At 44.4% G+C, this 22,212-nt stretch overlaps 1 protein-coding gene across 10 annotated transcripts in view; it reads right to left on the bottom strand.

The window, feature by feature from the left end:
- Positions 1 to 22,212, bottom strand: part of KIAA1671 (KIAA1671 ortholog) — a 73,366-nt gene that overhangs the window by 2,836 nt on the left and 48,318 nt on the right. For 8 of the 10 annotated variants that reach the window (XM_040577268.1, XM_040577269.1, XM_040577272.1 and 5 more), the window contains 6 exons: positions 9,201 to 9,319; positions 4,869 to 5,124; positions 2,619 to 2,793; positions 1,073 to 1,200; positions 567 to 700; positions 313 to 396 (listed from right to left, as the gene is read on the bottom strand). In XM_040577268.1, the coding sequence (XP_040433202.1) occupies positions 318 to 396; positions 567 to 700; positions 1,073 to 1,200; positions 2,619 to 2,793; positions 4,869 to 5,124; positions 9,201 to 9,319 (891 nt within the window). In that variant the 3' untranslated portion in view covers positions 313 to 317. Of the gene's footprint in view, positions 1 to 312; positions 397 to 560; positions 701 to 1,072; positions 1,201 to 2,618; positions 2,794 to 4,868; positions 5,125 to 9,200; positions 9,320 to 15,389; positions 15,575 to 22,212 lie in introns of those variants that run through there. The other 2 variants (XM_040577280.1, XM_040577273.1) reach the window with 2 other exon arrangements.

Genomic DNA, 22,212 nt, shown 5'->3' with positions numbered 1-22,212 from the left:
ACAGGCTCGTTCTTGTTTGATGGAAGCACTATGAAATGGCAGCACAAACGGACTGACGGTTGTTAAAATAAAATTGCCTGCAGAGAATCAGTGAAAATGAATCACCTGTGCATTAACCTTCTAGGAAAAATGCTCTGCCTCAGCACAGATTTACTTTACATTCCTGGATGCACATTTCATAGTAAGAGTCTGCTTTAATATTCATGCTTACAGAGTTGTCACAGTGACACATTAAGGAAACATTTTCCACTTTTCTTTTAATCATTGCATGCTTTCATTTAGCAAAGCCCCTCTTTCCGTGTCAGCAGGTACCTTTTTCAAACCTGATTCTCATAATGGCTCTGTCTCTTCTTTGATTTCAGCTCCTTCAGCCACTGAGGAGATTTTTCTTCTGACCTAAAATATACAAAAACACTCTCCTTACTCTTTCATTATGAAAACTCATCACAGAAACAAAACAAAAAAAAAGAAATACACGATTTTCTCTAAGGCCTCAGGAAGCCTGCTTGCATTATTTCTCTTCCACCAAAGCATTAGCATCTTTCTGGCTCATGGAAGTCTCTCACCTGTCCTCCTTCTCTACACTGGAGGGCAGTATTCTGCTACCAGGAGTTCCAAGCTGTGATTTAGGGGATTTGAACGGCTGAGCAGAACCTATTTCACCAGGACTCTCAGACTCATGTCTTTTCCGCAGTTGGGCCTAAAAAATAAGAATAAAGAATAAGGGTCCTTTTTTTAAGGCAGTATTCAGACTTTCTTTGCAATGCAAAACAAATCACTCAGATTTATAAGAACAAAAAAATCCATGCCTGAAATCAGTGAAGGGATTCCTTATAAATCTACATAGTTTTGAATGCACGTTTACTATTGCAAAGCTGTTTATTTTTCCAAATCACTTAAAATTTCTATCCAACAGTTAAAGAGTGAGAAAGTGCAGAAGTGAGAAAGATATCACACACATACCCAAAGCTGCATGGTCATCTTCAGCAGCATTCCTAGTGCTATTCTTAGAGAGCATCTGCAGCTACTGAAACAGTTTAAGTCTGATCTGACATGTTCTGCCTTTGCTCACCTTGAGAACAGAATGGTCCATTCCTGGAAATATGGGAAGTCTCTGAGCTGGTACAGAAGACAGTCTCCCAGTACGCTGCGTCTTTTCTTCCTCATCAGAATCTTCCTGTTGCATAGTTTTCTTCTCTTCTAATCAATTGTTTAAAAAAAAAATCAGAGAGGGAAAAAATTAGTCAGCAAGCTTTTCATCTATATCTTGTTCTAGACCTCTGCCTCTATTCAAAAACTTATTAAGAGTAATATTAATGCACCACAGAAATGGGTTCAGCGCTCCAATAGAGATCAATGCAACAAACATACTAAATACTCAGCAATAGAAAGGTTTCTTGCTGGCAGACACGAGGGAGCAGAAGAAGGTACTCCTAAGTTAACAAATGTTGCTGCTTCTGAACATCTCAATTGATCACAGAATATGAGATTAACTTAGACTGGAAGAGACAGCTGAAAGTTATCCATTCTACCCCCTGCCCAAAGCAGGGCTTTGATACAAAGCAACTGAGCTCAGTCTGCATGCAGCAGACAAACATGCAGTGGTACCATTGCCTTTACATGTACCGAGCCCTTTGGTTGATGATTATATTCCAGCTTCGTGTGCTGCATATCTTATCAAGGTAAGTCTTCAAAATATTTTAGGTCTGTTAGATCTGCACCAAAGCAACCCGCACATGCCTAACAGCATTTCCATTGATTAGGAGGCTACAGGAGAGATCAGTTTGATCACACGTTCCTCCATATATTCATAGGCTTTAAGGCAAAGCAGAAGCGGCAGGTCACAAAACACAAAACTGACTTTTTTTTTTAATAGGACCCCACAGTTACAAAAACTTCACCAGCCTCTCAAAAGAACAGGCCACAAAACACAAATTATTTCTTTGCTCACGGAAATATCAAAGAATATCTGCAGCATGTATCAGCACAGCACCAAAGTGCTACAGGTATTAAGTCACGGATCTGAGTGTGAGCATTGAACCTTTCAATCACCTCCATAAGCAAAGATTTTCAATGCCTGATGCATTTCTTCATTGCATCCTAAGTAATAGGACAGGCCATGAGGGAGGCGTTTTTAATAGAATGGATTCACAGGAGGTGATTTTTCCTTAACTAGGCTTCTTTAGTCCTGTAGTACTTGTGCCAGAAAGAAAGAACATTTCTGAGACATGTATAGAACATGACCAATTACAATTGCTCTTATCAAAACCATGCAGGTTTAGATATAAAGAACGTGTTAGAGAATGCATCCAACCATAACAGCTTCTAAACTCAGAATTTTCTCCATGAACAAACTTATATCAGCTGTGAGAAGCTAAAGATTACATTGAAGCTTTCCTTCGCCCTGGTCTTTTGTAGCTCTGGCTAGCAGGGCTTCCTTTAGTCCACAGACCCCAAGGGACAGAGGGGAAGGCTCGATTCAGAGGATGACCCAGAGATGGGAAGCAGCAGCTGTTGTTACACCTTGATGCAACTTCGGGTACGTTACATCATTCAAAAAATCCCGCCCTTACAACCAAGCCAATTACAACTAATTATTTCAGATAGTTGAGGCATACCTGTAGAATCTTTAAACATCCAGGTACTATCTGATTCTTCTGTCAAAGAAAATCTATTTTCAAACTCCAGCCCTCTGCTTCTTCTAAGAGAGTGGGAAATAGGAGCCCGATGGCGTCTCTTCTTGCTGAGCTGCACACGGGTTTTCAGAGCACTGGAGTCCAGAATAGTGGTTTGCTATAAAAAGAAACAAAAACCCTTACTTTCAACCAGACTGGAAATAAAAGTCACCTCCTCCATAATGACTTCCTACCCTACTTTAAAGCATTAACCCATTCAGTTTAATTAAAAAAAAATATATATATATATATATATTAGCTTGATTACTATTATTGTAGTTACTTAAAACTATATTAAAGAGAATTTATGATGAGGATATGCTACATTGTGGCTAACTGGGTGCAATGCTGGTTCTTTGATCTCTCTTGACTGGATGTCTAATCTGCATGAATTAGTTTCACTAAGTGAATTCATAAAACAGTAACTGCAATAAATAGGATTTTGGTTCCTAAAGTGTTTTATGAATGCAGGCCTTGCTAGCTACCAGCAGCTGAAGGCCAATCAGAAAACTGCGATCGAAAGAGAGCGACTGCCCTAAATTCTGCTGCAGTCGAGGGCTATAATTTAATTGTTCGAGCGGGTTACCATCCACAGAAATTTCAAGCCAGCTCACCAGGAACAGGCAGACCGCAAGGTAGTGTCACGGCATTCAGAAAATGTTTGTGATCAGTCATTTCAAAAAGCTCTGTGCACAACAGAAATGCAATTACATTTACAAAGCAAAAGGAGGAGCTGTATTTTTTTATTTCTTAAAGGCAAGTTGTTGTTAGAGACGTGCCTGCATTCAGCAAACATCACTCGGCCTCCTTCTCTTCAGAAGGTATGTTCTGTTTGTTTTCAAGAGATTTCAGGTCAGGAACAAGCTACACACTAAAACAGCGTATTGCCATCCGTACATTAAGCTATTAATGCTTTTAACAAGACACCTTAAGCTGTCCAGATTACTGCACGACATGGGGCCACCTCTACTACCTGCAGAAGTGCTGACAGTCAGACAAAACGCCAGCCATTTGCGCTGCTACACTTCCTTTCCAGAGCAGGGGGCACTCGGGATCTCCTGCCCAAGGGTTACTGACACCAAGGCCAAGGCGTTCGCAGTGAGGGAGCTCACAGCAGTGGGCTACCAAACGCAGCCTTTTCCTGAGCCTGACTCCGTTTCACAGCCCAAGTGGGCTGGAAGATGAGAGCAGCACCTGCTTTGGCAGAACACGGGCTGCTGCAGGTCCCCGTGGATGGCAACACCAGAGGAGGAGAGAGCTGGCTGGAGGCACTTTCTGACAGCCCACGCAGGAAGCAGCTGTGATTTTAACAGCCAGTTCTGCTGCACCAGACCAAACTGCCTCCAGCACAAGCCTGCTTGCATCCCTCAAACGTTTTACAGAGCAGTCTACTCATCAATTCAGAAGGCGTTATGACGCTTCGACAGGCAAGGCAGTGTTTCTGAGACCTTCCTAGCACCTGCATGATCCATTTAAGCTGGGAGCCTTGCCCTTACCAATGTATCTGTCATCAGATATTATATAATAAAAAACAAGTGCACAAACTCGTATTCAAGAAAAAACATAACTTCCTAGATGCTATACTGAATATGAAACATTAACAGTTGCATTAGTGAGCACATCAGAGAACACTAAACTTCATCTAACTGCATTGCAGAAACTACTGTTTCTATACTAGCTGCAAGATTCTTAATTATGAAAATTCTTAATTATGAAAAAGCCTTTAAAATGCAATTCTAAGCTTCTACAGAAAGAGCCTAATTGTAAATAAGAAAAATATTAATAAACATCTTTATAGTCTTAAGTCTGCATGTCCCACAGCACAGCAATCACTAGCTATCTGGGTTATTTAATTACGCTTCTGGTGTTCATGGAGCCATTTAACTCTTCCGTTACAGCTCACTGAGGAGCAGAAAGAGAAGCAGCAACGTTATTAAGCCATGGGCAGACATTACCAATGCCAATGACTCACTAGAATCTCTCAAAACCTAAGCCTTAGAGAAACTCAAAGTACTCTGCAGCTTCACTCAAACTTTTCAAGCGGGAAGTCAGCTGGGAAAATTCAATGTGATAAAAAAAACGCAGAGGAAGACTGAGTGCAGTTTGTGGAAAATAATATTTTGCAATGGCTAGCGCCGGCAACAGCCCAATTAACAGAAGGAGAATGTCTCCTTTCCCATTCTGGTAACTCACATCAATGAAGGAGAAGTCAGTGGTCTTTTCATCAGGGTAGGTGTCTCCTGGAGGAGGTAAATCAGTCCCATCAGTAGAGTCCATGTCAGTGCTTGAACGGTCCAAACTTGTGCTCCTTTGGTCTTTTGAGAAGTCATGGTGATCAACCAGGGAGGCAGGTTCTGTTTGGGAGCACAGTGACGATGGCTGGCTATTTGGTGGTTGCTTTCTTGTTGAAATGACATCGTTTTCTGATGACGGAGATTCAGGCACAAAGCTGCAAATTAAGAAAACAAAATCTATGAGCCTTCAGGGTGAACAAATACATGCAAGGATATTTTGGACCACGTGTCAACAATCACAAGGTAACCCAAGGCGCTGAAGCATTTATGAACTGCTCCAAAATAGGGTCAGATCACGCAGGGTCAGACACAGCGTGCAATCAGAGGGGCAGGCCCCACACCACGCTGAAGACAGACGCCCTTCCCTTTGGCTGCAGAAGGACCAAGCGCTCAGCCACAGACCTGCCCTGCTCCTTCACCCACTTGGATTTACAAAGTAGTAGATAATGCAAGTATGCAGATAAACTGCAATAATTCAATCACAGTGCATTTTCATTGCTTGGGGGTTCTTTTCCCCAGCACAAAGGCCCCTTCAAACATACACACAGACAAGACCAGCGAAATGGCAAGCTGTTGAAGAGCCCCCAGCAATTTGCCCATTTGATGTACAGCAGCCGCAGACCGTCCACTTTGGCACTGTGCACGTCTGAGAGCATCCTGAAGAATAACATCCTGTCTGCAGGCCTCAGGCAGAGCAAAGCTGCTTACAGATTCTTCTCCTTGCTCTTCCAAGCCCATCTGAATGTTTATAAACACACACTTCATCTCACACAATCATCACTGGATCACGCAGCAGCGTTAGGGGCTCGTCCATGCGCTCTGCCGGGGACGCTCGCCCTGTTCTGCCCAGAGCCAGACTGGGAGGTTCGTTAGCAGGGCTGCCTCAAGATGGGGAGCTGTTGGGGCTGGAGGGAGGCTGGGACCTTCCCTTATCCTGGGGTGTCTCAGCCATTCCCATTACCACCATGGCTGGGGCTTAGCAGTGAGCAGCAGGCAGCAGCTGAGCCTCAGGACAAGCGGGGGCTCCCCAGGAGCATCCACGCAGCACCACGACCTGCATGGAGGTGTCACAGTGCTTCCAGCAGACCCCCAAAAACCTTCCCTTGGCAAGGCCAACACAGGAGAGAGTCCGTACCAAGACTGTAGTCATGTTCAGTAACATTTCTTTAGCAGCAGGTTGTAGGAAACACGGCAAGACTCTGCTGTCAGCAAGGAGAGCGCTGCCGTGCATCTGATTTTAGGAGGCTCCAGATGAAAACCAAAGTGTTTAGGGAGCTCAGCTTTTTTCTCTGCTCAAAAATAGACTTTTGTTACTGAGCACCTTTTCTTGAGGCAAGTATTTAGGAAAACTGTTCTAAAACACAACATCTGAATGCGCCCGTATGAACAGACGCACGTTTTAAACAACAGACCTTGGTGCTTGATATAGCCCGCAGCGACGGCAGTCTTGGGAGGAAAGCACTCAGGAGCCTATTGCTGAATAACAGCTCTCTACCGAGCAGCAGGACATGATATAATTTCCAGCCTGGCACAGAGGATACTGCACAGAGGGTTCCAGTATGAATCGGGCGAATGCCTCCTCCCTCCTCCAGCAGTGGGCCCCAAGATAATTAAGAAATGGCACTAATGAGCTCCAGGGGAAGTTTTTGTCTCGTATTCTTTACCTCAAATGATATTTGGTTTCTGCAGCGTTAGGCTCTAGATCCACTGAAATATGGAATAATGTAGAGAGAGGAAAAAAAGTGGCAATCTGGAGATTTAGCACCTTTCGGGGAAATTAAAATGTATGATGGCGATGTTAAAGGATCCGCTCGGATTTGCACATCTCCAGAAAGCCTCTTCCCTTCTACAGCCCGGGACTTCAGCTAGTACAACTCGGTGCAACGTTTCAAAAACTGAAAATATTTGGGAGAAAAAAATTTCTCACTGAACTTACTCTGGTTGGTGGTTTCTAATTCATAAATCTTTCTAATGGCTTCTCCTTCCGAGCTCTTGCACAATTACAGCACCGCCGCATACTAACCACCGTGGCACAGCTAATCACCAAACATGGCAAGGATAACTCGAGCACAAACAATCTGCTATGCACAGTGGATTCTCCCATCTGAATAGCAAATTAGGGGGAAAAAATCCTTTCAGAATAACAGTCAAATATAGACATTTAAAACATGCTTCCAGCTCTCATTGCTGAGATGTATTATCCATCTTCTCTCTATTGCTTAAGGCTTCAAACTTTATGAGCGTATCTCTATATATTGTACCTATTAAGCTACCAACACCGCTCAACAAGTTTCACTTACAGATACTCGCACTCTGAAATATTATCTTTCATGTAGTTCACAGAAATACCAGCAGAATGGTTATCACCCACATGCAATCGGTTGAGATCAATCTTCACTTTTGATTGCAATTGAATTTAATTAGTTCTAGCGGGAGAGTGCTGAGACCGCAAAGAACGCGTTGCTCCATCATGCGAACTAAGAAGCAAGAAGCAAAGGAATGCTGCTTTTCACAAGCAATTGGAAGTGTCTCCGAGGCAGGGGGCTGGTGACACCGTTGTGACCCTCCTGTCCCCAGAGCAGCTCGATGGCAGCACTGCCCCTGCGGCGCTGCTCTCCCAGCCGCCAGCCTAACGCGGGGCTAAAGCAGAGCAAGGGCATGGCAAAGTGCTGGGGCGTCTCTGCAGGCATCATTATGCTATAAAATAATTGGCATCTAAACATTTACTACCGAGGAGACAAAATTCCAGGACATGGGGATTAAGAGTTCAATGCTTTAATAACACTGAATTTTTATGTTGTGTTTTTCTTAGCAGGAAAAGTCTCCCGGGTTTGAAATAGCTGTCTGCTTTGGAGCTGAGACAAGCACCTTGGTTAGGAAACCGATGTCAGAAAATGTCCATAAATTACTAAAATCACAGTGAAGTTAATTTTACAGAAGAGTTAGATGTTGGCATGTCACTGTCAGCTTGCTGAACTTCGAGCTGAAAGCTACCCTGCCTTCACATGCAATAAAATATTTATAACCCACAGCTCTCAAGTGTAAAACACACCAAGCATAACTGACATTAATATCTGCTATAAGATTTCAACATGTATAGTGTTAAGAAGAGCAAGGAAAATGCTATTTTCAAACTACATTGAGCAGATAAGATACTGGCTCAAGCAGGGCAGATCAAGCAGAATGCACTACAGGTGATGGAGAAGAAAAAAAATCACACTTCAGTGCTCTAGGTTTATTCCATTGAGTAGTTTTAACAACAGAAAAGCATCACTGATGCGACCTCTCATTCAGCTGGTACCCCTTTTCACCCTCCACTTCACACTAACACACTTCCAAGCGGCTGGGATGTGGGCATCGCATCCTAACGCTTAGCAGGGGGACTGCAGGCGCACCGCGACACCACCCTGGGGCCTGACCCCGTGTCCAGCATTCGGGGCACCAGTTTCAAACCGGTTCTGGCCCTCAGCCTGTCCAGTAGCACAGGTTTTAAGGCAATGCCAACTGGCATGGGAGAGATCAAATTTATAACAAAAAAAAACAAACAAACAGTAATAAGTAAAACAAATCCCCAAACTGTTAGGGCACCCTGCCTAACCATCATCAGACCACTTCCTTATCTACCTGAGAAGGAGAAATTGGACAACTTTAGCAAAATCTTTGCACAACCCTGGTTCTACCTATGCAGACCCATGTATCACACAAGCAGGTAACCACTTTCTGAATGTGAAAATGTACATTTCTGGTTATAATTACTAAAACAGACACAAATACAAAGCATAAAAAAGTTACACTACCTATGTTAATTTAGTCAAAGCCATTTCATGTATTTAAAATCAAGAAAATTTATTTTTTCCCGTATCTTCTACCATTTTAGCACTAAAAAATTACATTTAGCTGGTGTTTCACACAGCAGCAGAGTTGTTAAATCTATTCCAGTCCAAGCTGTTTTCAGCATTGCCTACAATTTGGTGATACTGCATTCTCCCTGGGGGATGGAGTCTAAGTTTCCAACCTTATTGCTGTTTGCAGGTATTAAAGAAATTTTTCTTCACCTACAGACTAAAGAAACTTTAAAGTTGTGCGCTCCTGTTTCAGTGACTGCAAGAATCCATACACGTATGCACGCACACTTGAGTGTTTTGAGTGAAAACCAGAAGAACAATTTCTTCTCATTAATCAGCTAATGAGCAATTTGTGTGCATGATGAAGGGACCTTGCTTCTCCTTACCTGTCCCCGCTGCGCCGCTGCTCGTTCCAGGTACCATACTGGCTGTCGGGCTCCTGCACAAGCGTGTCTGTGTCCTTCGCTTCAGGGGGCTGTCTGGAGAAGCACTGCTTCAGCTGATCCTGCAACAAAGCAATGGAAACAATTACTCATTCCTTTATCCCTTGGCTAAACGACTTACGGATTTTAATTACAATGGCATTTTTGAGTCTACCAGTTAAAACTTGGACAAGAGAAAAGTGAATAAATTTAAACATGGAAAATAGCTGTGAACTCAGAACAATGACTGTATATAAAGTGAGCAGTTTTCCTGGGCAAACGACCAGGCAGGAACCAACTAGCTAGTTTTAAAATTCCACATTGCTTTAAGATTGTTCTTATCTCAGGTTGCACAAAGGCTTTAGAAGCACCTATACAAACAGAGAATTCTGCTGGGACTACATATAATCTCCCTCAAACATATAGGTGAAGCGTCAACTCGCTTCCTGGGTTTAATGAAAGTCCTTTTTTTTAAGCTCTTTCTTTGGAAGACCTTCAAAATAAAAATCATAAATAAATAAATAAGCATAAGGCCAGCTCCTAGAAAGCCTTTGACAAATGGAATTGTGTTAATGTAAAGTTTAAATACAACACGCAAAGTAGGACAGATTGCAGTGCTTTTTTCTTGTGTTCTACTCTGACCTTTCATGTCTCAAGTAATTATTTTATCAAGGTAGCAGATCTATGAAATAAAAAGGGAATCAGTGCATCTAAGGGCCCTTCCCTTCCAGGGGAGAGAAATGGGTCGGCTGCTGCTGCTGGCACCCTAGATTTGCAGCAGACCAATGTTCATTTGCTCCAGAACATAACACAGCTTTACTTTTTTTCTTGCATTGAGCTTTTTTCTTGTATTGAATTAAGCACTGAAGTTAGACAGCTACTGAAATAATACACTGTGTAGATAATTAAACACATTGGTTCCTTTTGCATCCCTGAACACAGACCCAGCTTTTAGTGCCATATCAACTGCTGTCAGATGAGGTCTTTGTAAGCAAAGATTACAATGTTTTCTACCTGTACCAGGCTTTCTCTCTCTTCAGAGGACAAAACAAATAAACAAAAGAAAACAACACCTCGCAGAACACGCTGTGGAAACTACCAACACATCTACTTCAGCTGATGGCATCCACATCTGCCTCTCTGAACAAGAGCAGCGTGGCCATTAAAAAACAAGAGTGGCAGCATCTCTTAGCACATTCAAGGACGTTTCTGCAACACTGTGGGTTATCGCTTCTCCTACAGGTGCCGAGTCTAAAATTCAGTCATTCCCTTTGCTCTCTTTTATAATCCAGCCACGCTATTTCTAGGCGTCGTGCACATTTATGCCGAGCAGACCGGCAGAGCTCAGTGCCTTTATATTTGCAGTCTCGATCATCACCAGCCTCGTTACAGACACTGCAGAAGGGGCGGCACAGGCTCTGAACGGAGCCCCCCCGGCAGCAGCACAGCGCCCACGCCGGGGCTGACGCAGGCAGCGGGCACGGAGCCAGCACCGGGCACCGCGCGAGCGCGTCCAGGCCCTGAGCCGCCGCATGCCCCGCTCTCGGCGCAGCGTGCTGCGCTCACCCACCGGCATGCTCCGACCGGCGGGTGCTGAGCACCGGTACCTGCCCGGGAATCGGTACCTGCCCACAAATCGGTGGCCTGATGCTAGAAAAGGGCGCCGAGAGGAAGGCTCTCGCCACACGCAGCCAGCCTGCACCAAGAAAGCAAGCCTCAGGCAACCCACGTGAAGCAATGAGAGCACTCGATGAAGTAGAATTCCTTAATACTATTCCTTAATACTAAAAGGTTCTGGGAAAGAGACTGCATCTTTTCTTGTGTCCTTAGTTTTGTTAACCTGAAGAATGCCACTTCAGCATTATAAAATACTGATGATTCAGCGTAACTACCAACACCCATGCTGGCTACTCAAATTCTAACAAACTGATTATTTCCCCAGCCATACCATCAGCAGTTGCCATTTCCTAGTCGTATCATACTCTTTGCTATTGACTAAGTTGTCTACTTTAATGCCAAGTGTAATAAAACAATAAAAGGCTCTGCTACTTTTTCCAATGCGCTGTTACTACACAAAGTCAAATGTTGAGTTTGTAAGACTCAAGTAAATGCTCATTTTGTGAGTTATATGGAACAGGCTTCCTGCTTTTCGCCTTTCAGATGTTCTCACAGCCTCATAATTCACTGGAAGTAATTATTAACCTTCACATGTACATGGTATCATAGAATATCCCGAGATGGAAGGGACCCCCAAGGTTCAAGTCCAACCGCTCCTTGTACAGGCATGCCCAGGTGTAGGCTGAGTTCTGAGATTTTTCAGTCCATTCTGGGTACAAGCACTCAACCCCGAGCAAGGTGTCTGCTTCCCCTAGCAGCCAGCTCAGGGGTACGGGAAATCGCCCTGTGCTTCTTGGAAGCCCTGGGCATTTCCTCGTACTTGGCAGGGGCATGTGTTTTGGTTCCCACACATTCTCCGTAGCTTCACACTTCACACCAGGGGCTCAACCAACACTCCTGGGCTCAGCTTTCTGCTGTCACTTAGTGGCCACGTCACCGTTTGGCAAATTCACTTCTAGGAAGGCTCTAGCAAGTGCCAATTGTTATTCTCTCTCTCTCCTTCCTACTTCCAGGCCAGCTCAGCTTTTTTCAGTTGGGCGCTTGTTATGAAATCTTTTTAATCCTAATCTCGCATTACATGATGCCTGATTCTTGTAATTAAGATGTACAGACAATCGATCGATTTCTGCCACTTTCTGCACAAGGGCTGCATCTCTAGTAAGAGCTGTGCCTGCAGCATCAGAGAGCCTCAGTGGCAGCACAAACAACTGCACAGAGCCCTGCCTGACACCCCCCGAGCAACATTTATGGCCACAAACTGCAGACGAGCCAACAGATGCGAGCACGTTAGCTTTTTGGACAGGGAGAGAATATTTCCCACGTACCACAGCTAAAGTGCATTATCTATGCACAACATACACTGCATTGCTTGCCATTACTCACGTTGTTTCCAACTGAAAACATGATCTAAAAAGCTCAGAAACAGGAATGGGAGCAGCAGAAAAACAGCTACATGTACTGCACTTGGGGCACATTGTTTATAAAAATGAAGTGTTATCAAGAAAATGATGGTTGTAAGTAGAAAATATGCACAACCCAGATAATAATACCATTCCAGCAGCAACAGGAAAGAAACGCAGATACAAATGTATTGTTCGTCTGAAGTTTCAATAATTCTTAATAAATTTTACACTGCAAACAAACCCGGCACATATTCCTCAGTTTGTGGTAGCGTTTCACCTGCCATTTTATGTATTTGAACTTTTGGATGTGGTTTCATAACCAAAACGACAGCTAACTCTCAGATAGGAATTCTCCATCCTACAACAAAAATGAGTCTGAAAGAATTTTACTACTTCTGTAGAACTGTGAGTTTGAATTCAACAAAACAAACTGAGAAATCCAAACGTAAGGAGTTAGATGCTCCAACTTCCAGGAAATTGTTTTGCTACATCCAGTCACATCGCCGCACGTGGCTCCTGGAGGAAGGCGCCTCTTTCAGAACAGGGTCGCCCATCTCTCCCTGCAGCCCCATTCCGGGGCAGGGGTTAAAAATGTGACTGAAAGGTTTACGATGCTCTTTTATGACTCATTGTCCCACGCAGCCCTTGATGATGTCTGGAAGCATCACTGCCTGACACAGCACCCACCTTAGCAAGCAGTGATTCCAAGAAGTTGACTTCCTTCCAGTAAAAGCATCGTTACGGCCATGACGCTGGGAGGACAAATGAGGCAGGGTTTGTGGAGCTAACTTTCAATCAGGCCAAACAAGGAGCTGGAAAAAATAAACATTCCAGCAAGTCTACAGATCCTCAGGCCTAGTCTCAGTAACTACAAGTTTACTTTTAATGAAAACAGTAGAGGTTTTTTGTTGGTGGTTGCTTTTTTTTTTTTTTAAAAAAAAGGCTGATTTTCACTACTTCTATCCTCTTTCAGCATCCATGCTCTCTGCATACTTAATAGCTATCTTTTTTTTAATGCCAGTCAAAATTGCACACATTCTCTGAGAACTGTACATAAGCACTGTATTGTTTTGTAGCTGAAATGCTTTTAGACACAAGCAACTCAAAATTAAATTATGCAGATACATTTGCTGGCATTAACATTTTGGTTGGAACAGCTTGGTGTTGCTGACAAAGAGCATGAATGAAGAACAAACTGCAATTACAAACTGAAGGCTTTAAAACATGACAGTCTAGGGAAAATAATGCGACACGTGCTGAATGCACTGGTGACGTTTTCCAGGTCTGCCACAAGGCCACGCCACCCCACCCCACGGTACTGCAGGCGGTCTCGTGCCCTAAGGCTGGCTCTGCCCCAAGCAAAGGGGGAAAAAGGAGGAAATACTTCCAGTACGTCCTGCTCCTAAACACGAGCAATTTCTCCTTCATTCTTTGCTCTCTAGCCTAAATCCTGATTTTAAAGATCACTTCTTTGGACAGATGAAAATATGTTTTGTTTAATGCATAAGCTCCACAAAAATGGAGAACTGACACATTTGGCCTTTGTTGCCCTTCACAGATCTGCTCTGAATATGGAATTTTTTTTTCCTGTAAGAGAGAATTATCTGTTATTAACTCAAACTTCTGCAAATATCTGGGGCCCATTCTCTTTCCTCATCTATCCCTTGGAAAAAGAGACCAAGTTTGAAAGACAAGGTGTCCAACCCGTGGAGCTAGGCCAGATACAGCCATTTCCCTGATAAACAGAATGTGTGTGATACAGTAAAAACAGACGTTTCAAAAGGAAAAGACATTTCAAAATAAAAAAAAATGGGGTCTGCTCTCTTCTTGGCACACAAGATAAACCCAAATTAAGAACCATCTTATTTATAGTCACAGAAGGCATACAAGAAAATATGTCCCCAATCAAATAAATACTACTCCCCACCCAGTACTCAAATGCAGTAATTCTCCAAGATTTGATCTTTAACTTCATAATTCTTACAATAGTAGCCAGGATAAAATCAACTTAATTTTCACACGAAATGAAACAGCAGAGCAGTGCAACCCATTCACATCTAGCTCTGCTGCTTCTAAAATGAGACATTATGGTTATGGCTCTTTCAGCACTTACTCCCCTGGAATTAAGCTGCTTTTGGCAATAGTCCAGGATTGATTATTCCTGTAACTTCCCATTCCTGAAAATGATGCACACACAATATTGCTCCTACCAGTGCGAAAATTATCCGTAACTAAGAATGAAAGCATGTATTTATGTGAAACACTCTTTCCACACCGATGTGAAATAAAGACCTGGCACATGAGGAATACCAGTTGAAAGAGATCTCACGAGTCAGAATCTGCACAGTTTTAAATATAATCTTTGTTTGCAAAACAGACTGAGACATCAGACAGCCAAAATGACACCCCACAGCTTGAACTGCAAAAATGAGAAAATCTACTGGCGCAGAAGGAATATGAATAGGTAATCGCACAAAGGGATGAAGTGTTGACCATCTGCCTTATTAACACTAAATTCAAAGAGATTTTTTTTTGCTTTTTAGAAAAAGTTTATATATATATATATATATAGTATACAGATGTATATATAATTAGATATATTTTTTAATTTTAGTAAAGGGAGTCAGAAGTTTGGTCAAGTTGCCCATATTCATAACACCCCCACCCTTTAGGTGTGTCACTGCACTCAAGGACAGTTTACAAGTCCCAACAAATCCAGGAAACTACCCCAATTGTTCCCCACTAACATGCAAGGAAGGTACCAATTATACCTTATTCTATGAAAATTTTAATCTATTATTTCACAGTTGACCCTGCTTTGAACAGGATGGTGGGCTAGCTGACCTCCAGAGGTCCTTTCCAACCTGCATTGTTATACAACTATTTTAATGATTCTAAGGCTTATCGCTAAAAGGTAAACTATATATTTTGGATCACTAATGAAATGAACAGAAACATCAAGAATATAATACCATATATTTAAAAAAAGAGCACCAGGTGGGCCTTATAAAAAAAGGTACACAATATTTTGCAATGTGTTTTTTTTTTCTTTCTAAGTACCTAAACACCGACAGCGGAGTAGTAAAACCAGCCTCAGTGGAATCAGCACCCCGTCGTTTCCATGGGTACTTACTATCCGGCGAATTAGTGCTGCCCACAAGGAGTAAGTCATGGCTCAAGACCAACGCTCCGGTGCTTCCTGGCAATCAGGCGGAGGATTTACCAGCTCGGGGCTGAACTCAGCTTCTGAACGGAGCAGCTGCTGCAGGGCAGCACCCAGCGCGCCGCTGCCTCCCACCCCACCCCACCCCGCGTCCTGCGGCGACAGATAGCGGTTCCAGGAATCGTGCGCTTTCCTTCTGACCTCACCGATGAGGGAAGTTAAAGGACCTCCAGCGCAGGCTCCACCCAGGCGAGGACGGCCTCCCCAGCACCATCAGCACCCTACTGCGCTCAACAGATACCCTCAAAGCGAGGGAGACCTGGAGAGCAGGTCTAGGAGCGGTGACAGAAGTAATGGGATGAATCAATATCACAGCCTCGGGGTCTTTACATTACTGCGCCGGGCACATCCTCCAGGCAGGGAGGCCACCACGGCCAGCCTCGCCATCGCCCCTGTCCCTTCCCAGGTGGCGGGGCTGGGCAGGACATGCAGGTGCTGCATGGCCCCTGCTGCTGCTGCTCCTTCTGCCCCAGCCTGCCTCCGAGGCACCCGACGGACTCGCACGCTGCTGACAGATTTGCGATTTGAAAGGTGGCGGTACCAGGGAGACCCGAAGTCAACTCCAGCCACAACAGAGAACGTGGCCAAATGAACCCAGCTGCTGTTAGTTCTGCTAGGAGTCTGGGTACCACCATGCAATGCGATCTAGCCGCAGCTCTTGTAGTGACTCCCAGCTAAGCCGACCTGCTCGCTCCATCGAGGATTTCAAAGAGCTTTCAGAGCCTGTCATGTTTTGTACCCCCAAAATAGCGCGGCTGGGTCTTGCTGCGAACGCTCACCACGCACCCATCGTGTGGTTTCAGCGCGAGGCTGAAGATAGAGCAGAGGTTGACCTGATGCGCAAGAAGCAGACAAGAACCAAACTCTAAATATATACCTTGCTAGGGGTACGTGAGCCATGACAGTACTTCCTCTGAGAGGAGGAAAAAAAAAACCTAAAACAGCCTAGAGGAACTAGTTGGGAACACCTTTAAAATCCTTCACATATGACCGTATTAAGTTTTCTTTTCGGCCTTACGCAGAAACCAAATCCAGCAGGATCAGAGCCGCAGACACCCCAGCCTGAGCACCAGACATTCTGAGCAGAGCAGTGCTGCACTGTTCAGGGATGCAGGAACTTACTCACGCCCAGAGGCCATATGCAACTCTCATCAGATTAATAACAGTTGGCAGTGAGAGCTGAATAGGCTCCCTCGTCTTCAACACTGCAAGAGACACAAGCCAGAACAAGACAATTTTATACTGTTATGGTAGGAAGTGAATATATTTGCTTTTTTTGAAAAGCTGCATGCCTGAAATCAACACCTCCTACTTGAAATATTTTATTTCACAGCTCTTCTGCACAGTTAACATTTTTCCATGCAAGACACAGGTTAAACCTCAAACAAACATTCCTGGAGAAAAGGGCTGTTTAGTTTAAAGTCTAGATTCTAAGACGCACAGAAAACTATAGGATTTCTTGACAACAAATGATTACCAAACAAGCAGACAATGGAAATTGCGCATTGCTTGTTTAAACAACAATTCCAACCAACTTCGAAGATGTTTTGGAAGGGTGCAGTCAAAATACACACACACACATACATACGCCCCTGGTCCATGAAACAAAGACAAATATTTCATGAAATTATAGCAAAGTTACAAAATTTCAATAAAAATGCATTGTCAGAGTTGAGAGCTGCATTCAGTGATGTTTTTGTTAAGGAATTTATTCCCCTCTGAAAGCTCACTGCCTATCACTTACAGCTCTAAAAAATGAAAAAACAAGGCGAATGCGCACAATGACCAGCTCCAAACTTATTTGTCTTTTTCTACTCTAAGAACATTGTAAAAATCAACTCCTTGCAGCAAGCCTAAGGAAATTCATAGAGCAAAGCCACTGAAGTGATTATTCCTGTCAAAATAACTAGGGAACAAAGGCAGTCTACTACACCCCCATCACCACGGCTTTATGGCCCAGATTTGCACTGCCAGCTCTGCTCATGGCCTGTTGAACCAAAGAGAAGTTATTAAAATGAAGCAGCACGAACTGCTTCAGCGCAGGCCCTCCTATCTTCATTAATTAAACCAAACAGCTCACTTCTCCCCCCACCCTAAACAAGACAAACAACTCATTTTTAAAAGTGTTCTTTCTACAAACCCTCTTCTCACCGCCCTAACAGCTCTCTGGACACGTGGAGATAAATTGACAATGCATAAAGTATTTTGGGGAGCAATTCCTCGTGCTCCCAGTGAACACTAGAGCAAAATAGTTCAACAGCTATTTGTCGTAGGGTCTGTAGCAAGCCAGCCAAGCCAGAACAAAACGCCAGCGTGCGTTCATGCCTTTTGCTGAAGGACATTCCCTGTAAGGGACACGCATTTGCAGACAGACCCTGGTAAAATCCAGCAGCTAACGCAGACAAAGGCTCCTCCACAAGTCAAGACAGAGCCGAGGTGAGGCGCGGGTGAGCGGGTGCCCGATGCTCAGCCTGACCCCGGTGGCACGGGGCTCCTGGTCCCACAGCTGGCATGGTCGCTCGCTGGCCCTCCAGCACCAGCGGGGACCTACCCGAACGAAGGCGTGGTGCTCCACCAGAATCCCAAGAAACAAGCTGATGGCACACGCTCGCGTTGGCCAAACCAGCCTAGAAAGAAACATCTGGGAAGGCTAAAAACAGAGACGGGAGCTCCAGCCTTTGGAAGCGTGGATGCTCCTGGAAGGGCTGCGGGATGCGACACGAAACCTGAAGGACGGAGGGCAGTCCCAGCACACGGGATGTGCACGCAAACAACGCACAACTTCCATCTGTTTTGGAACTACAGTGAAACCGAAACCACACAAAGTCACCGGGATGCTGCCTGATCCAACTTGAATGAAAAGGCCTGGTTTTGTCAACTGACCAGGCCGGCAGAAAGCAAAGAGCAGCCACACGCACCCGGGTGCTATTTTAGCACACCCCAGAACGCCTCCGGTAACAGACACACGCCTCAAACACAGCGAGCGCTCGCAGCCCAAGCAACCACAGAATTAACTTTCTGTTCTGGCTCAAAATCTTCTCCCTGAGAATCTCAAACACATCTGAGAATGTGAAACACCCGGGAGCTTTTTTTCTTGTGAGCCATCTGAGTAGTTCAGTTTCTTACCAAGAAACAAATTGCCATAATTCTTCTATAGCAGCAACGGGGATAGCTGAGGAACCACGCTTTTCGTACGAGACAGATAAAGGATGGCAACATTTATACGATGCCAACAAAATTAAAGATCCAGAACTAATGGTGTTTCTAATTCTAATTTCTAATGAATTTCTAACAAAACAAGGTGTCAGACCTAAAACAGGAGCGTGACTGGTGTTACTGTGGTCTAAATTAAAGCCCCGTTCAACAGCAGCATCCCTACTCCCGTTACAGCAAAGACACAGCTGGTAACAAAAGAAAAGAAAAAAAGGAAAAAAGCCTCAAGAAAAGCACCTAGGAGAAAAATCAATTTTAAAAGGTTTCACTGTAGGGTGGTAAGTTCTGCAGGCTCAGGTGCAGCCCCCAGAAGCGATGTTAGCACACCAGAATAACGATGCACCCTGAACCGCTCCCGTGGCATTACGTGAGCACGGCTGATGTGCGCGACGCAGCGGCGGCGCCCAGCCCATCTTGGATGCAGCAGCCAAGGAGCTTCTTCAGGCAGTGGTGACACCTTTTTTCCACAAATTAAATATGAGGACACTATATAACAGCAATTTAAAGGAAATGATCTAAGCCCAACTTGGTTTCAGTGGAAACAAAACTAACAGGTTACTGGCTGCGAAGATACGGCCACATGAACAGGCTACCCCAAGGCAAAAGGGAAGGAAAAGCCTGCTGGGGAGCAGCGATTGATGAGAGGGAGGAAAAAAAAGTGCGTTCAGGGGTTTCTGCTATGAATGAAACCAGGGCAAATAGGATATTCAGTTTCAGTGAACAAATTGATAGGAGTACAACAGCGAAAATAATTTTAAAATCTTTTCCCAAAAAGTCTGCCATTGAGTACACCAAGGAAGCTATTTAAAATAAAAATTATCCCTGCACTTCTGCTTGTGGTTAATAGATTTGTATACATTACATTGTGACTGCTCAACTGTTGGTTTGAGAACCACAAGATAAATTGCTTTAATAGCTCTCAGGCTCCATCCTTTGGCCTAGCTTTTACACAGTTCCTAAAAGGATGGCTGCGCTTTCTCTAGATTCAAAAATGGACTGCAGTGTTAGACATTTATTTACCTAGGTGTAATTTAAGGCACATGGGTTCAAATTTATAGAAGCTCTTCTAATCTCCCCCCCCCCTCTTTCTTGTTTTTTTAAGGCACACACTACACTCCTGATGTCCTGTGTACAAGGTCTGGTTCTCACCCAAAAGCTAGAGGACTACGCTGTACGTAACGCTTATCCACCCAGCCTTCCTTCCTGAGAACTCCGCTGCAGAACCTCCTCTGTGCCGAGCTGCAGAGAAGCGCCGAGCATCGCCAGACATCCAGTAGGAAAATGTGACAAGGTATGAGCAGAATAACAACGTGAGTAGGTAATCCTTGGGCTGTTGATATGAAGTGTTGGAGAATAAAATTATTTCCTCTCGCAGCCAGATCTTCACTTTTATGACCTCCAGCAAGGAAATAACTAATTACATCAAATCCCTTCCACTCCAATCCTGAAACTTCCCTGTAGTGCATAAAAACCTCTCGTACAGCCCAGAAACATTGCAGTGATTTACCCACGAGCCCTTTCCCAGCTTCCCAGCTTGCAGGAGCTACCAGCTAGGGTATGTTATGATGTATTGCTAACAAGGCACCGACCTGCCCGTTCCCCCACGTTCAGGGAATTACAGCACCCGCACCTCCTTTCCCAGCACAGGCTCCAGCAGCCAGCACGCACAGCACCAGCCCCTCGCCAGCAGAGCTGCTGCCAAGGCAGGATGGCAGCCCGAGCGTGGAACAGCGCCCAAGACAAGGTGGTTTTGAGCATTTAAGTTACAGACACCCAAACAAATGGATGACTGCTTTAAGGCACACAGTTTGTTCAGAATGTATCTGGAGCAGTGACAGGAGGGCCACACAAACTGCCATCTATTACTTCCGTAGGTGCTTAATCTGGAAGTCCACCAAAGCTGTAAGAAAGAAGGACAAACGGACAGCTACGTTTACACAGACAAACACACTCACACGTCCTCCACCTCCAAACTCCAGAGCAAGGCACTTGCAGCTACAACTAAGTCGTGCTGTTTGACCTGGGTGTAGTGGAAGCCCCGTCCGCAGCACGTGGTGACCACAGCAGGGCAGCGGCCGGGCCATGGGCCGTAACCCCACGGTGCTGTGCCTAAAAATCACGCCACTGGAGCATCAGCACCACACAGCTGCTGAGCAGTGCTGCCTTAAAACCAATAAACAGGCCCCCATATGATGAAGTGTGTGCTTTATACTAATCCCAGTGTTGGTGACGTTTTGCAGAAAATGTCGGGAGTTCCAAGGACTAAGCACAACAGGGACCCTGTTCCAGCCGGATCAAAAGCAACAGTTCAAGGTCTGCGTTCACAAGTTGTTCTGTGCAAGATCGCAATGGCACGAGCTACGCACTTGCACAAGCGCTGAGTAACCTTAAGCTTGAGCACAGGAGCTGAGCACAAGTTAAACTCAGTTCACGCACAAAGCTAAGCCCGTGCAAAATTACTGCTGAAACAGGAACGGCAGCTCCACTGCTGTCACCAGTGAATTAACCGGAAAGGTCACCCTACATCTCGAGATTTTCTGCTCTGTAAGCAGTGTAAAGTGCAGAGAAAGTAGTACAGATGCCCACTGCAGCTTCCAATTTCCATTTTTTGTCCCATTAATTTCTCTTTTTCAAACATTTTTTTTAATTCAGATGATTCTAATAAATCTAAAGAATCAACTTCAAAAAAATCACCATGCTAACAGCGTAACAATGGTTACCAAATATTTTCCTCCTCCTCGTTCTTTTGTGCTCACTTAACTATATTTTCTTTTCCAGTACAGCCAAAGAGGAGATTAACAGAAAGCTAGGCCAAAAATGCTGCAGACCATAGCTGATAAAAATAATACTGGAAAGAGCCCGTACACAAATGCCACACCTGCCCAAGGAATGCAGCCTTGTTCAGTACATGGTTCAAGGCTCCGTGAGCTCACACCAGAACTTCCCGTGTATGTATGCACTACGTACCTCATTCACGCGGGTCTCGTAACTTCTGCTTCAGAACACGGTAGCAATTATGCTGAGAAAAAATGCCTCTTTTTCAATAGAAAAGGAGAATAACCATCATTTACTGGTGACTGCAGAGTGACAGCGCTCAACTCTCTATACAAATACAACTTCAGGCATTTTCTACGGAGGAATTACAAATACTGAGGTACATTCAAAGTCACGCTGACCTGTAGCGTTTTGAAATGACTGACATGAGTGCAGTTTCAGACGAACTTTCTCATTTGAGACAAATATTTGTCCTACCTTCCTGCCTTGCTTGAAAAAAAGATCAACAAAATGTTTCCCCATTCCCCAAACCTTGGTTAAGTGTGTTCCCCGACAAGGGAGATTTCCGTTTGTGCTACAGGCAGAAAGCAGCTGGGAGCAGACAGACATCGCTACCTGGAAGTGTTTGGGGGGATATTTCTAGAGGAAAAGCAGACAAGATGGGGGTTTTGGCACTAAACAAAATGCTGCCACGAAGCCGAGGCTTTGGCATCACGTTATCTACCTCCAGAGGCTCAAGAAGGTG

This window comes from Cygnus olor, chromosome 17, assembly GCF_009769625.2.
Source record: "Cygnus olor isolate bCygOlo1 chromosome 17, bCygOlo1.pri.v2, whole genome shotgun sequence".
NCBI lineage: Eukaryota > Metazoa > Chordata > Aves > Anseriformes > Anatidae > Cygnus > Cygnus olor.
Note: the sequence above shows the minus strand (reverse complement) of the source record. Positions and strands in the feature narration are given on the sequence as shown.